The sequence below is a fragment of the Gymnoscopelus microlampas genome (assembly GCF_963454915.1).
Source record: "Gymnoscopelus microlampas genome assembly, chromosome: 3".
NCBI lineage: Eukaryota > Metazoa > Chordata > Actinopteri > Myctophiformes > Myctophidae > Gymnoscopelus > Gymnoscopelus microlampas.
The window spans coordinates 37,998,551-38,014,347 of NC_139940.1; the positions used below are offsets into that span (position 1 = coordinate 37,998,551).

Sequence of the window (15,797 nt, forward strand, 5' to 3'; positions counted from 1 at the left end):
TCCCGGATGTACGTAAAGAGTGGTGTTACATTCAAAGGGTTCCGTAAGACTACGATAACTATGCATGACGAGTTCCGTGTGTGAGCTTCAGTCAAAGAACTTTTAGCCTCGATCTCCAAGCTTTTATTTTTTAGTTAAAGAACTTTAGGCATTCTTAATTATGCAAATATTAAAAATATGTATATAATCAAAATAAATACAAAATAGGTTTGGAAAAATAAACCAACCAGAGCATGGTTGTAAATGGGAAATCAATAGTTAACATGTGATTGTCATTGAAAACATCAGTAGAACAAAAAAATACCTACCTCAATTAGGTAAGCTGTGCGACAATGTAAAACTATTGTATTGTTGTATTGTTATTATTAAAAAGATAGATATCATGAAATCACGTTAATATGTATGAGCGTGCGACTCATGCGAGTGTGGGGCCCGTGATATTAAAGGGTCTACACCATGAATTTTAACTTTTTCTTCATTTTTGTGTGTTTTTGGTCTCCCCCACCTCTCTTCTGTTCCAACAAATACCCGACTTCGAGCATGCAGGCTTTCATAGGCTATCTGTGGTTTTTATGTAAATTGGTCTGAAAACAGTCCGTCAGATTTGTTCCCCCACCCTACGTCACGTCTGGGAACAATTCCTCCCGTTTTTCAGTTCTAACAAAAAAAAAAGAAAATCCCCCCCAAAAAAAAAAAAGATTTTTTTCATTTTTAATTTTTTTTTAATTTTTTCTTATTTTTTTTTTTTACTTTTTCCACACAGAACCAGGACATAACATGCATACAAACTGGCTCAATAGCGCCCCGTGCCAAACAGGACAATGTGGTATTGCAGGTGAAAGTGCTTTATAAGCCAGAGAGAAGTTAGTTGGAATGAGTATATCTGAGGCTTGATTTAGGCTCAAACCTTTTGAAAAACGTTTGAGGGACATAAACAATATGATATCAAATATTATTATTATTTTTTAAATTCATGGTGTAGCTCCTTTAATACATGTAATATTACAGCCATAGTGCTATGGCTGTATATGAAACTAACAGGTGCATGAGGGGAGGGTCACCATCTTGTTGTGTAAATAGGACAGTTTAGGAAACACCAATGCACAAGAATAGTGATTAAGACATAGTGAAGTTGTTGGTTGAGATTCAGAAGAAAAGTGAAAGGAAACTACATGACATATTTTTAGATTAGAAAGAGTAGGAATGCAGCTTGACATTCTTTATACATTTAATATAAATGTGCTTCTTGGGCTTATTTAAGATTATAGGCCTACCTACTGTTTCATGTATGCCAGTAGTTAAATGCACTATGTTGTAAATCATATAGGCTATTCTATTATATTCCAACTTATATGTTCACCTGCTAGTTTGCACATTATCACATTGGCTTGCACCTTGGCCCACCATAGAGTGCACGTTATTAGTAAGTAATTCTTTATTATCATGCTTTATCTAGCATAGGGGCTTTTTGTTTCGTTTATGCCATACCACGCCCAACTGCATGCCAGATCATTTGTTGTTAAACTTTAACTGCATTTTGAAGTTCCGTGTTTGACTTGAAGACCAAAAGGAAAAGACAGACATAAAAATGGGTAAGTCAGCACTTTTGAAACTAAAGTTTTGAGAGAGAGAGAGAGAGAGAGAGAGAGAGAGAGAGACAGAGAGAGAGAGAGAGAGAGAGAGAGAGAGAGAGAGAGAGAGAGAGAGAGAGAGAGAGAGAGAGGATGATACTGACCAAACATAATGAGCCACTGTTTTACACTTGCTTTTTGTTCTGTTTCATACAGCAATGTCAACTCTGGGAGTGTTGCTGAAAATGATTGTTGCTAGATTTTCCCTAAACCTGGCCACAGGAAAAGCCCTACAGGCCATGCAGATGAACCCATATCCTAGGGCTTACAAAGTCGTTGAAATGACAGGACTTCCCGGATTCGGGGCTCTTTTAGGCTGCCTTGGACTTGGCATGGCTTTCCTCGCCGTGGCATGTGGAATTGCGATGGCTTCTGCTGGAGCTTTATTCATCGCGAAGAAGCAAGTTGGACCATTGCTAGAAACGGCCTTCATTGGTTTGACGATATCAATGGGATGTGGAATGGGAGGAGCACTCCTCGGATCAACTTTATCAGCAGTGTTGACATTGGGACCAAGAGGTCTCTTATTCATGGGGTTAATCCTCAGCCTTAGTCTCGGCATCCTCGTAGCACTGCAGAACAACACAACAGTAGGCCTGTCACCTACAACAACAATGCTCTGCTTTCTCACTCTGACATTCTTTACTATGCTACTAGGAGCGTGGTTAGGAATGACAGTGGCGGGATATGAAATCAAAGACCCTGGTAAAACTGTTATCCCCAGTTTATTCCTTGTCGTGTTAATTTTGCTACCATTGGGATGTATTGTGGACACTTTGGCTGTAATGACCATTAGGAAACAACTACACTTTGGATTGTTGGTAACTGTGACCGGATTACTGCTTGGGTTTGGAATGGGAGGTCAACATATATTCTTCACACTTCCCACTGTAGTGTATATAATAGAGATTTTAACAGGCATGGTTGGTGCTTCACTAGGGGCAATGTTAGTCCAGTCCTTGGCGGCAGATACAGCTAAAGGGTTGTCTGTGTGGATTTCCCTCCCTGCTGTAGTGGTGCTATACAATCTACACATGGACGTGCCAAAGACAGGACTTCATGGACTGATTGAATGGTATCTTGGTGTAGGAGGACAACTTGGCTTAATGTTGGGCTTAACAGGAGCATCAGGATTCGCTTTGGGTTCTACGGTTGAAATAACAGGAGACAATGTCTGGTTTTATGCAATATCAGTATTTGGGATAGAATGTGGGATACTTTATGAGGATTCGCTGTCATTCGGGAATTTTGTCTTGTCAATGGCTTTAATACTAGGGCCTACATTGACAGGCAGTGCACTTAGACACCAAAGTACAAATGCAATGATGCTACTTAATGATGCTCTGAATTTGGCAGTCCTTGGTGTGGTGATGATGGGTGCAATGGTGCTGGGAGCTGGTGGACTCCTTACAGCTGGTCTAGGATCACCTGGATTATGTGGAATTGCAGGAGCTGTGCTAATTGTAATAACGCCTTGGATGCTAGCCAAGGATGGCTCAGGGTAGAAGACAGGGTTAAACAATAAAAAATGGGATTGGCTTTCAAAATAGTCAATGCGACTTTGCCCTCAATACCCGCATATTACATTACATTACATTACATTTTTACAAATTGCGACACCCCCAGCCACAATACTAGAGGGAGCATAAACAACAATCTGGTAACACCCACCTATAAACCAACATGGGTAAATTCTTCTTCTACAGCACTGCCACCCAAGAGTGGAATGCCCAAACCCCATCCCCTAAAACATGTGGTTCACTGGCTTCCTTTAAACAGCCCTGACAATTCACCTTTCAGGAGGCAAAAGGGGGAGGCAGTTATTACTTCTGTCCACACCTACCCGGGTATTTTCATAAATGTAGCTATTTATATGCGTTTGCCCACACGCAAACACGTTTTTAAGATATTTTTTTGGCATCTTCTGCCTTTATTGATAGCACAGGAGATAACCCCATGAATAAGAGACAGGAAACAGGGAAAGGGATGGGGAGAGACACACAGCAAAGGTCGTCAGGAACGGGAGTCGACACGCTGTCAGGCATCAGAGCCTATATGTGGCATGCGCCCAGACCACCAGGCCAGCGGGCACCCCACACAGTGTAGATTTTGAAAAGCGCTATTTATGCGTTCCTTGTGGACGGCATAGTATGCACTTATATACAGTATTTGCACATTTCAGGTGTATGCTTTGGGTAGTTTCTTTCTATCTTCTACAAGTATATTGCTTTCAGTGACAGTAGCCATTGTGACATCAACATTACTACAATGTTATGTTCCCAACATGTGAGCTCATTCACCTAATAGAATGGTAATGGCCTACTAATGGGAGAAATGATCAAGTCTATGGCTTTATCTATTTATTTTAAGTATTTGTTAAAAGTTTTTAAAGGTTGGAGAAAATAAACATTTCTCCCTTGTTTTGTTTCTTTGTACTATGAAAAGCACATTGTACTTTTACTTTTGATACTTGGTGTGAGCTACTTTAGGACTTTCACTTAAGGTATTTTCTAATGGATGACAAGTAGGCCTATGGCATTCAAGTGAGTTTTATACCACTCTCTATAGAACATGCAGTTTAGAAAGCTCATTAAGTAAACCGAAGCACATTAAAATACTATCTATTGTATTAGTTTTGTGTTTGTGTTTGTGTTTGTGCGTGTGCGTGTGCGTGTGCGTGTGCGTGTGCGTGTGCGTGTGTGGTTCCTAATTCAAAATGCGAATTTTTACGTTATGTTAGTTCATATCTTTGTGTGCATATAATAATGGGAATTAGCCGAAAGAAAAAGAAGAAAAAAGGAGAAAGTGCATTTACCTGTTAATTCTTTAATATTTAGTATTTAATAGATTATTAAAATATTTGCCAATTCATTTCAATATTTACAACAAAGCACTATGCAGATTCATTTTTTATACAAATACTGGCCACCTGTGTGTCCACACATCATGAGAATTTCACTCTGTACCAAAACACCTGCAAGTGATGACACCTTTTTACCAGTTTTAAAGTATGGTTATGTGTTGAATGTCTGATCTACCTCACTACTGCACATGCAGGACACTGTTTATCATGGTGCGTTACAATTAATATTATTATTACTGGCTATAGATCAGTGGTTCCCAAACGTTTTAGCTCAAGACCCAAAAGAGAAATTAGATGTTTGCCTGGGACCCAAACTAGTGAAAATAGCAGATCTACAAGCTCAGTAGATCTGCAATTTTCACTACTTCTTAAATGTAAAAATATATAAATATTTATAGAAATATCTTTTATTTTATTTATGAAATACTTTGGAATTGTTTTTAATTGATGAAAAGGTGTGAATTATTTAGTTTGTTTAAACTTTTTAAAATCTTTTGAAATAATATACATATTTTTTAAATGTAGGAAACAAAAAAGGGGATATTTCCTCCGACCCATAAAAATTGGTCCACGACCCAAAAATGGGTACCGACCCACTGTTTGGGAAGCAGTGCTATAGATCACTCACCCATCACTGCACTGTATGCTAAAGTCAACTGGCTGTCCCTGGCAGCCCGTAGGCTGAAGGTCGTACACTGATCTCAATGCGACTACCCAAAAGTGAAGGTCATCCACTTGCCCCCAGAATGCCCCCTCAGAGCCCAGTTACAGCATAGGTGAGTGATTGACAGGACGGGACGGGACGGAACCGGCAGGACAGGACAGGAAGCTGGGGTAGTAGATGACAGATACGACAGGAACGTCGAAACATGTGACACACACACACACACACACACACACACACACACACAAAATACTTAAGAGTATCACTGAGATGCTGGAGATTACAATACGCAATCAACTGAAAGGAGGAGAGAATGAAGTAAAACAGGTAGCGGGTGTGTCCTTCGACGGTTACCTTATATAGGACAAGCGGATCACATGTCTGCCTTTCTCTGAAAAGTGGCTGCAGAGTCACAAATCTGGAGGACTTGAAGAGGGTTCTTGTAACCATTGTCCACTCCAGATGAACATGGGCCAATCTAAACAGAGTAAGTCATTTTCGCCTACCAAAACATTTTCATGCATCTTTGTGATTTGTGTGTGTGGTGATTTGTGTGTGTGTGTGTGTGTGTGTGTGTGTGTGTGTGTGTGTGTGTGTGTGTGTGTGTGTGTGTGTGTGTGTGTGTGTGTGTGTCTCTATGGAGACTTTTTCATTCATTCAGAAAAACAACTAACGCATATCCTCCTGTAAGAACAGTAACATAAGAACAAAGCAAGGCTCGCAACTCACTTTTTTAATGCTCCAAAGGTTATTTATTTATAACAAACAGCAGAATGTTGTTAAACAGTCTGCTGTTTGTTATAAATAAATAACCTTTGGAGCATTAAAAAAGTGACTTTTGAAGTTACACATTTATTGTATATAATTTTGGCACTTTATTATTTATTATCACTAGCCAAAAAATATTTAAAAAGAAAGAAGCTACTTTCTCACTGGTTTGGGACTGGAATAGGCCTGCCATGGTTGGAGGAACAGAAACAAAAAAAAACGTTCACACCAACACTTAATATTGTTGCCTCCTCTACTTGAGGATTGCATGTTGACATTTAGAAAATGTTAGAGCCATGTGAAGAAAGATTGGATAAAATCTGTCTCTACTTGAATAACCTGATCAACCAGTTTGATGAGCCTTTGGCTCCCGACTGTTCATGCTTGAAGTGGCACATGATGGCTGTACTCTGTTGTTACAAAGCTCAAGTTCACAGTTTACACAACATGAAGGGTAGTTGAAAACTGACAATAATATTTTTTGGAAGTGTGTGTGTGTGTGTGTGTGGGGGGGGGGTCATCATCTAATTAAATGTCATACATATAGTGGTAATACACTGCATGACTATGAAAACACCTTTTCAATATTATCACATCATTATACTAGATGTATTAAACATAGCATTATGATGTGACACTGTAACTGACTGTGAATGACCTCTTTATGACACGATCCAGAGCCCAGGACGGCTGCAATGGAGGCAGCCCTAGGATTTGCACTGGGAGCTGTGGGAGGTTGCGTGCTGGGCGCCACAGAAGACCCGGTGGACCAGGTCATGATGATGATGACCGCGGAGGGCCCGATGAAACCAGTAATTGACGAGGTCAAAACAGTGGGTGCACTTGGACTGGGTACCCTGGTAGGAGCCACTGCACTGACAACGGCAATGACCTCCATAGTGGCTGGGGTGATCCTGGCCACAGTGATAGTATCAGTATTCCTGGCCACAAGGAGCTGCGGCGTGTCGCCCAAAGACTCCATTGGGTTGTGGACGGCAGCCGGACTGGCCGGGGTCTTTGGAACCACGCTAAGCGGAGCCACGTTTGGGATCATCATCGAATGGATCGTGACCAACGCGGGCATGGTGGCACTGCTCTGGGCGTTGAGCATATTCACCGCGCTCAAGCCGGCTCTGCACGTCTTACTCAAGCTCCTCTGGCGACAAGCGGAAGTGTGCTATGGGCAAGGGGAGGCGGCCCTGGCCAGGGAGAGAGCGCGGAGAGAGATCGAGGCCAGGGAGGCGCAGCAGAGGGACAGAGTGGCCGTGCAGATGGAGCAAAAGATCCTCGCCTTGGAGAGAGGAGCTGCAGAAGATAGTCCGGACGAACTAGCAGTCAGGGAGGCAGAGCAACGGCAGAGAGAAGAGATCCAGCGGGAGAAGATAGAGAGAGAGGAGGAGGAGATGGAGCAAAGAACCATCCAGGACTGGATCAACAGCGTGCTCCTGAAATACGTGGACTTCCTGGCATTTTCGGGGCTGCCTATGACGGTGATCGCCATAGTTATGTCGCTGTTCGGGGTGTACGGGTACGGCAATCACCAAATCGTGATGGCAGCGCTTTTGACGTTGACCATGCTCATCGCCTTCTTGCTAATGAAAGCGTCTGACTTTAAGTTTTGGATGCTGGCAGGGTGCATGGGCATGCTGGCCACGTTCGTCATAGCGGTGCTCACGTTGCACGCCGGGCAGGAGGTCGTCACCACGTCCATGAAGCATCGAGCGTCGGGGAAGGCAAACAATTCCCGAGAATTCATCAGCGCTCAAATGGACTACAGGTCCTCTCTCGAGGCCTTGAGCACGGCGTTCTTTGTGGCAAAGCTGTGCCAGCTGGGCTTGGGGGCCGCGGTAGGGGGTCCTCTGGTGAGACGAGGCGCCGGAGCGAGGAGGGTCATTGTGGGGGCGGCCGGCGTGGCGGGGGCTTTACTTATAGTGGTGCAGGCCTTGGAGCCTGTGCTGGGGCCGGGGGGGACCGCCGGGGCACTGCTCGGGGTGGTGGGGGCGGCGGGGGTGTCAGTGGGGGCCGCGGCGGCGGTGGCGGGCAGGTGGGCTTCCTGGCTGGGGAGCTTTGGAACGATTGCAGGATTAATTGTGGGAGCACTTGTTATGGGGAAAATGCACTTTGTTAACATTGGGCTGCAGGTGCCTGTGGCCTATGTCTTTGCAATGACAAATCCGTTTTAAATCACTTTAACACAATTTTGACATGCCCAATTCTGAGCATTTCATTATAGGCTAAATCTGTTTTTTTAAATTAGCAGATCTACAAGCTCACAATATGTTGCAGTGTGACGTGTTGTGAGCTTGTAGAGCTGCTAGTTTTGAAATAATCTCGATTTTTTTTTTGTTGTTGTTAAGTGGTTATGCAATTAATGGAGTCAATTTACCGTTCCTATGAATGGATGTTGTGAAGGTTCTGAGTGGGCTATACTTGCTAGCAGCCATATACTAACCAAAAATGTAGGCTACCTCAAAAGAAGTGAAAAGAAAATGTATGACCTAATGTTATCATGTGGAAATTATTTTATTTATACTTTTTTTTATACCTTTGTTAACTGAAAAGACTCAATAGTATTCTGATAAAATAAAAAATGTGAAATAAATCTAATCTCTGTTTTAATCTCTGTTGAATAATACTGTATGTCCTCTCATTTTATCTTCAGACGCATCAGTGCCCTGTGTAAACGTAAGCATGTGATTTGTGATATTTGTGACAGCCAATAATGTTGCACAGCCTGTTTGCACTATACACTCTGTCTGAACTCTGAACTGTACCTAAACGTCTGACCTACCATGTGAACAGTGGTGGAACTGGAAAGTAACTAAGTACATTTATTCAAGGCAAATATTGTACTTTTTACTTTAATTATTTAAGATTTTTAGTTGCTAGTTACTTTGTAGATTTTAATTATTATAATTAAACCTACATTAAGAACTTCAGCCCTATTTAACCTTCACAACGCGTTGTAATGCGACGTGTTGTGAATACATTTTATATTATGATACCTCCTGAAAGTACTTTTACTTTTGATACTTTAAGTAAATTTTGATGCTAAAACTTTTGTACTTTTACTAAAGCACACTTTGATTACTGACTGATTAATGACTTTTACTTGTAACAGAGTGTTTAGTAAAAGAAAATTGTACTTTTTACACCACACAGCATGTGAAGGCTATGAAACATGATACATCAAATTTTAAAATACATTTCCATAAAGAGAACAGACAAGTTCCTCATTTTTGAAAGATGATATGTTATAAGTTAGGTGACACATTATAAGGTAAATGTAGTGTGTACTGTACTTTGCTGAACAACTGTAGTATCCTACCACTGTTATCCTTATATCACTTGAGTAAGGTCTAATAAAATGTAATATGGTTCAATAAGTAAGCAATAAGCAGTGGTAGAAACTATAAGGTCTAATAAGTACATTTATCAAGTAGTGTAAGCTACTGTAAGTACCATTGTCAGGTACTTATACTTTATTTGAGTATTTAAAGTTTTTGGTACTTTCTACTTCTACTCCATTACATCTCAGGCACAAATATTGTAGTTTTTACTCCACCACAATTATTTTACAGCTTTACAAGTTACTTTGCAGATTTAGATTGATACAACACTTGCAAACAATCAATTAAGTCCTATTTGATCTGTAAGCTCATGACACGTCACAATAAAACACCTAGAAAGAATGTAGATAATCTATTTTCGAATAATAAATAAAATAAAAAAAGGTACTTTTACTTTACTTTTTTACTTGATTTTCTTTGCTTAAAATAAAATAGCTCTATCCATGTCTCTCCAGCTCTTTATTAGACAGAAAATGAATGTTCAGGTCGGGATACCAATTTTATCCAATCAGGATAGAGAACTCAGACAGGTTAAAGAAGTCAAATTGTAAGTGATGACACAAAGAAATGAGCAGACAAAATTGGAACTGGAACACTATAAAAATGAAACTGATAAATGGGTAGCCTACTCTCTTCTGATTGGCTGAAACTTTACCACCTACCTGAAAAATATTTATATTTTCTGTTTAATAAAGAGCTGGAGAGAAAGGGAGACTCCTGTGACTGAACAAACACTCTGATATATATGATTACTTTCGCAATATAGAGCTTTAACCTTAACCACAAAATATCACTAATTACCCTACCTTTAACCCAAGCAACATTTTGAATAGTCTTTTACTTGCGTGTTTTTATATTGAGGTATTGCTACTTTTATTTAAGTAAAGTGTAAAGTAACTAAGTACATATACCCTAACTAAGTATTATACTTAGTATTATACTTAAGTAGGTATGTTTACTTTACTGGAGTATTCCCAATTTTCAGTACTTTTACAAAGCAAATCTTATACTTTTTACTCCACTACATTTTTTTTGAAAACTTACTAGTATTACTAGTTACTTTGTAGATTTTGATTATTATTACAAAACATACATTAACCACTTCAGCCCTGTATAGATTTCCTCCATTTGAAAATAGCCGATCTACAAGCTCACAATGCCTGCATCTCCTACAAAATGAATGTAAAAACAACTCACTTTATTGCTCACAGCTGAGTCACAACACTGCGGTATACAAGTGTCACGTGACCCACACAGTCACGTGACAGCCAGTTTACCTTACCAACCAGGAAGAGGTGAATGTTTAAGAAAAGCAGGAAGAACAAGCCTGGCACGCAGGCAATAATAACACTGTAATAACAACAGAAGCTACATCTAGAACACAGGTATACCCTATCAGGTGAGCTGGTGAGAATATCTTATTTATCATCAGGGATTAAACAAACAACCACCATCATTAGAATTAATTAGCACAGATTGCTGCCTGGTGGTTTCAGAGTGTGCTGACAGAATTACACCAACTCAACGCAAGTGAGACTAGCGACAGTGTTTCAGTGTTTGACTGTAGTGTGCATGTAAACAAAGTGTTTCATTACATGCATGTGTATGTGGCTCCTATTGGTGGGGAGCCATCTAGAAGAGGGTCTCTCTCTCTCTCTCTCTCTCTCTCTCTCTCTCTCTCTCTCTCTCTCTCTCTCTCTCTCTCTCTCTCTCTCTCTCTGTGTGTGTGTGTGAATAGCTTGCTTACTGTGTGTTTCAGAGTGACACAATCTACTCTATTTTTCTTCCAGTTATGTTTGCATGTGTGTGGTGCTGGGCAAAATAAAATACATATATTTGACCAAATAGCTCAATATCGGTATTGTGGGATCACTGGCATGACTATCATTGATTTCACAAAATATTACAAATATTCTAAAATAAATATTAAAATAATATTATATTAAATGCATCTGTAATGCCTATATAATAATTAAGTAGGTATAAAGGTGTTATTTTCTTCTCAGATGGCGTTGCTAGCAGTTAGTGTGCTGCTGGCCGTCCTCTCCCCTGCTGGAGCCTTGGACAACGGTCTGATGAGGACTCCACCCATGGGGTGGATGGCCTGGGAACGCTTTCGCTGCGACATCGACTGCAAAGACGATCCCACAAACTGCATCAGGTGAGTACCATGTCTGAACAAGATATGTTGAAACATTATCAAAATATCTTGAGGTGTATTTTCTTTGTGGAGTTTTTATGAAGGTTTTTCGAACCTTGACTACAGAATTATTCTTTTTTTCAAAAGGTTTTCAGAAAAAATATCTAAGGCCTTAAGTGATTAATCCATAATGCGTTTTTTAATTTAATTTTAAGTTAAGGAGACACCAGATTTTCTCTTTTGGGTCTCGAGCTGAAAACGTTTGGGAAACCCCTGGTCTAAGATGTTGTTTTGGGTGATCTTTGCTTCCTTCCCCATGCATGCACACAGTGAGACACTGTTCAGGGACATGGCTGACAGACTGGCTGAGGACGGGTGGAGGGACCTGGGCTACGAATATGTCATGATAGACGACTGCTGGAGTTCCATGACCAGAGACAAAGATGGGAAGTTGCAGCCCGATCCATCTAGGTTGTTCCACTTATTATTTTACTGTGTCGTTGAAGATATAAATACACGTTTCTCTGCATTGGTATTACACACTGTAACAGTGTGTGTGACAGTGCAAGATGAGGTTTGGGCGATCATAATTATAACTGTAAATTCACATCTTTCTTTCCTCTAGGTTCCCAGGTGGCATTCCAAAGCTGGCGAGGTATGTGCATGACCGTGGACTGAAGCTGGGCATCTATGCAGACATGGGCACTCGCACATGTGGGGGCTACCCTGGTACTACAATGGATAAAATCGAGATTGATGCGCAGACCTTTGCTAACTGGAGTGTGGACTATTTGAAGTTTGATGGCTGTAACTCCAGTCCCATTGAACAATTGTTGGGTAAGAGTGTATTACGTCGCTGGTTATCTCTTTCAGACATTGTACAGAACCAGAATTTGCATTGTGTTTGTTGCAGAGTTGCCCTGCTTGAAGCCCAGAAGCCAACTATCTCTCTGTGGAAGGCTTAGAATCCAAGTGGTACAATGTAATGCAAAATATGGAAACTAACTTTAGCATTTTTCTATCTTTCTCGCGCACAGGCTACCCACTCATGTCTAAGGCTTTGAATGCTACAGGCAGACCTATAGGCTATTCTTGTAGTTGGCCTGCCTATGTGGGTGGACTCCCACCAAATGTGAGTGTCCTCATTATTACATGACTGTCTGTAAAATAACTATGACAACCCCAGAAGTGCTGTGTAAAGGTCATTTTATGCTTAGCGCGACAATTGACGAACGACAAAAACACGTTGCAGAGGACCTTCGCAGACGGTGTCGCGTACTTCTGGAAAAACGAATGTTCGCAGACGCGTACTGTGATTGGTTGGGAAGACGATGTGAGCTCTGGCCGTTACCACAGAGATGCGGGAGACCACATTCACGTCCTTGTTGGCATTTTGTGCTGATGTTGTTGGCGAGTCGCAGACCGTGTGAATACTCAAGACTCAGAATGGTGTGAGACATGTAGTGCGACGTGTCGTTCGATACTTGTCGCTCAAAGCATAAATCGACCGTAATATGGCAGCTATATTTGATTTAGTGACAATGACTCTTCAGCTTGAACATAGGATACATAATAAGTTACGTTTTTTTGTCCTAATTAACATGCATACATCATGATAGTGCCCTGGGCCATAACATACTTATAGTAGATAATACTAATACTACAGTAAAATACAACTATTGTCTCCATGTCTGAATACTAATTCTAATATCTGTTTACCATTTCTCACAATAATATTCCATTTTAAGTCTCTGTATATTTGTCTACACAGTACACACTTAATGGCTTTGTTCCAAACAGGTGAACTACTCTCTGCTGGGGGACATTTGTCACTTGTGGAGGAACTACGATGACATACAGGACTCATGGGCCAGTGTGCAGGGCATTGTTGATTGGTTCTTTACCAACCAGGATTATCTGCAGCCAGCTGCCGGGCCTGGAAGATGGAACGACCCTGACATGGTCTGTAGGATTGGTTTGTGATGTCTTTGCCTGTGTTTCAGGGAATCTCCCTCCTTGTTTTCACATTGCCGTTGTTGACGTCTCTTCTCTCAGCTTATCATAGGGAACTTTGGCCTCAGCCTTGACCAGGCACGCTCTCAGATGGCTCTGTGGGCTATATTGGCCGCGCCTCTCATCATGTCTAATGACCTTCGAACCCTGAGCAATGACGCAAGAGCCATCCTGCAAAACAAAGTCGTCATTTCCATCAATCAGGACCCCTTGGGTGTCCAAGGGAGACGCCTGGTGCAGGTGAGGCTTTCTAACTAAAGGAGGGTTTTTTCTAATAATAATAGTCATTTAATAATAAAATAAAAGACAATAATTGAACACTTGCATGGAGTGGAAGTCTTCAGACCAGCATTTTTGAAAAACGCAATTGAATAAATAAATTGACTCAGAGTTTTACAGCAGCTCTCATGCAAATCAAAACAAATTAAAACAGCTGGATAAAGCAAGAGCTTAACTTCCTCTCCTTCATGGCTCTCTGTCAAAACGTGTGCAGACCAAGAGTCGTATTGAGGTGTACTGGAGGCCTTTGTCTAAGTCAGCGAGTGCCCTAGTGTTCCTGAGCCGTCGCCAGGATATGCCCTACATCTTCCGTACCTCTCTGGCTCTGCTCGGCTACGAAGCTGGCAACTACGAGGTCTGCACAAACCCCACATCTGACCCTGTTTTTATGAATCAATGCACACACGCACGCACGCAAAGCACGCACGCACGCAAAGCAAAATCACATTGATATGAAATTAGTTATGATGTCCAGCTTACATACTAGATAACACCAATATGGACTTCAACCACTTTCAACTGGCGTCCCTATTTTGGGCCGGTCGTTATAGGTGAACATTTAATTTTTTTTTTATTTTATTACATTTTTTAGATAAAAATAAAGAGTTTTTTTTTAATTGAGAAAATAGCAGACCTATAAACTCACAACGCGTCACAACGCGCTATGAGCTTGTAAATCAGCTATTTCCACTATTCGTTGTACAACAAAGTATATAGGATAGGATTTTTTTTTTTACATTAGCCACTTAATGAGAACTTTAGCCAAAAATAGCAGATCTACAAGCTCATGAGGCGTTGTGAGCTTGTAGATCGGCTATTTTCGGCAATGAGGTTTGGTGTAGAGGGGGAAAAAAGCAGACTAAGTACAGAGTGAAAGGTCAAGTTTACTAAGTTTGACTGTTTAAGTGGTTACATGTCTGAAAATACACATTAACATGAATCCAACACACACTGATGACAGTGCTGTCAAACAAGTCTATGAAGCTATCTATGTAATCTATGAAAACGTTTAATCTACAACACAATTTTGTACAATATGTAGTGGAGGGTTCCCTGCTTCATCTATCTCTCAGCTAAGGGGTCCTTGGCCTGAAAAACCTTGAAGACCCCAGGTATAGGGGGTTATCTTGTACATGTGTCAAACAGGTGAATTTGACATTGTGTTTTCTGCCAGGCCTATGATGTGTTCACTGAGAAGACAGTGACAGGGTTGTCTGCTGCCACGGACTTCTCCGTCTCCATAAACCCATCTGGCGTGGTGATGTGGTACGTCTATCCGGCCAAGCAGCAGCATCACACACATCCTCAGGAGACGGGAAGATACCCTTACACCCGCAAGAAATACAGGATGTCTGCAATGCATCTGGACAAGGCCGAAGTGGCATCAGCTGCCACCGTTCTCTAAATGAACTGTTCATATACGTAAGTTTCCAACTTGCGTTTTTACTTTAATGTTTAACCTGTCCATTGCAAATGATGTGAAATTCTTTTTTATGTACTGATGTATTTTAGAATAATGTCAAATATAAAAAACATATTTTCTATGTTGTTGGCATTGTTTTTTTTAATGGTAACATTAAAGGCTACCACTTCCTCTTACCGATGGAAACATTTCCTCTCTGACAGTGAGCTAGGCACGTTTATTTGTAGAATATAGGCTAAAGTAACACAGTCGTGCGGCCGTAGCTTAGTGGATAGAGAGGGCGTCTGACAATCAGAAGGTCACTAGTTTGACTCCCACCTGGCCCATGTTTACGTGGCAGAGTGTCACTGAGCAAGACACTTAGAAAAAAAAAAGAAATAAGAAACCGAACTCTGCTTCTACACTTTTAGTTCTGATTTTTGGGACAGAAAGCAGACCTGTCCCAGATGACCTGAGAGGTTTGGATGGTTTATAACATAGCAGAAGTTCAGAAATGTATTTTGGCCTTAAGCTATTCATTGCTTTATAAACCAATAATGGTAACCGATAGTTACAGACCGGAAGCCAAACTAATATAAAGATCTGAAACCTGGAGATATATGATCCACTTTCTCGGTCTTAGTGAGGAGGTACTCGAGCATCAACATTCTGAATCAACTGTAGATG

The 15,797-nt window shown here is 41.0% G+C and overlaps 2 protein-coding genes across 4 annotated transcripts; both read left to right on the plus strand.

Moving 5' to 3' along the window:
- The first annotated feature begins 5,446 nt into the window (after positions 1-5,446).
- On the plus strand, positions 5,447-8,551 carry LOC311042571 (uncharacterized protein). The gene is made up of 2 exons (XM_084053376.1): positions 5,447-5,645; positions 6,605-8,551. The coding sequence occupies exons 1-2, from the start codon at positions 5,621-5,623 to the stop codon at positions 8,107-8,109; spliced, it is 1,530 nt and encodes a 509-aa protein (XP_083909502.1). The 5' UTR covers positions 5,447-5,620; the 3' UTR covers positions 8,110-8,551.
- A 2,012-nt stretch (positions 8,552-10,563) lies between these two features.
- LOC311041650 (alpha-N-acetylgalactosaminidase-like) lies at positions 10,564-15,256 on the plus strand. Of its 3 annotated transcripts, none has more exons than XM_084052126.1 (9): positions 10,564-10,683; positions 11,283-11,437; positions 11,747-11,887; positions 12,042-12,253; positions 12,454-12,548; positions 13,217-13,378; positions 13,472-13,669; positions 13,923-14,063; positions 14,883-15,256. In XM_084052126.1, exons 2-9 carry the CDS (start codon positions 11,283-11,285, stop codon positions 15,111-15,113), a joined length of 1,335 nt encoding a protein of 444 aa, XP_083908252.1. In that variant the 5' UTR covers positions 10,564-10,683; the 3' UTR covers positions 15,114-15,256. The 3 variants fall into 3 exon arrangements, with proteins under 3 accessions (XP_083908252.1, XP_083908253.1, XP_083908254.1); XM_084052127.1 differs by having other exon boundaries at positions 10,578-10,675; XM_084052128.1 differs by having other exon boundaries at positions 10,640-10,661.
- Positions 15,257-15,797: the final 541 nt, after the last annotated feature.

Coding starts and splice junctions, on each gene's coding strand:
- LOC311041650 (XM_084052126.1), top strand. CDS start 11,283: ATGGCGTTGCTAGCAGTTAGTGTGCTGCTGGCCGTCCTCTCCCCTGCT. Junction 11,438..11,746: donor GATCCCACAAACTGCATCAG/GTGAGTACCATG, acceptor GCATGCACACAG/TGAGACACTGTTCAGGGACA. Junction 12,254..12,453: donor TCCCATTGAACAATTGTTGG/GTAAGAGTGTAT, acceptor TCTCGCGCACAG/GCTACCCACTCATGTCTAAG.
- LOC311042571 (XM_084053376.1), top strand. CDS start 5,621: ATGAACATGGGCCAATCTAAACAGA. Junction 5,646..6,604: donor CATGGGCCAATCTAAACAGA/GTAAGTCATTTT, acceptor GACACGATCCAG/AGCCCAGGACGGCTGCAATG.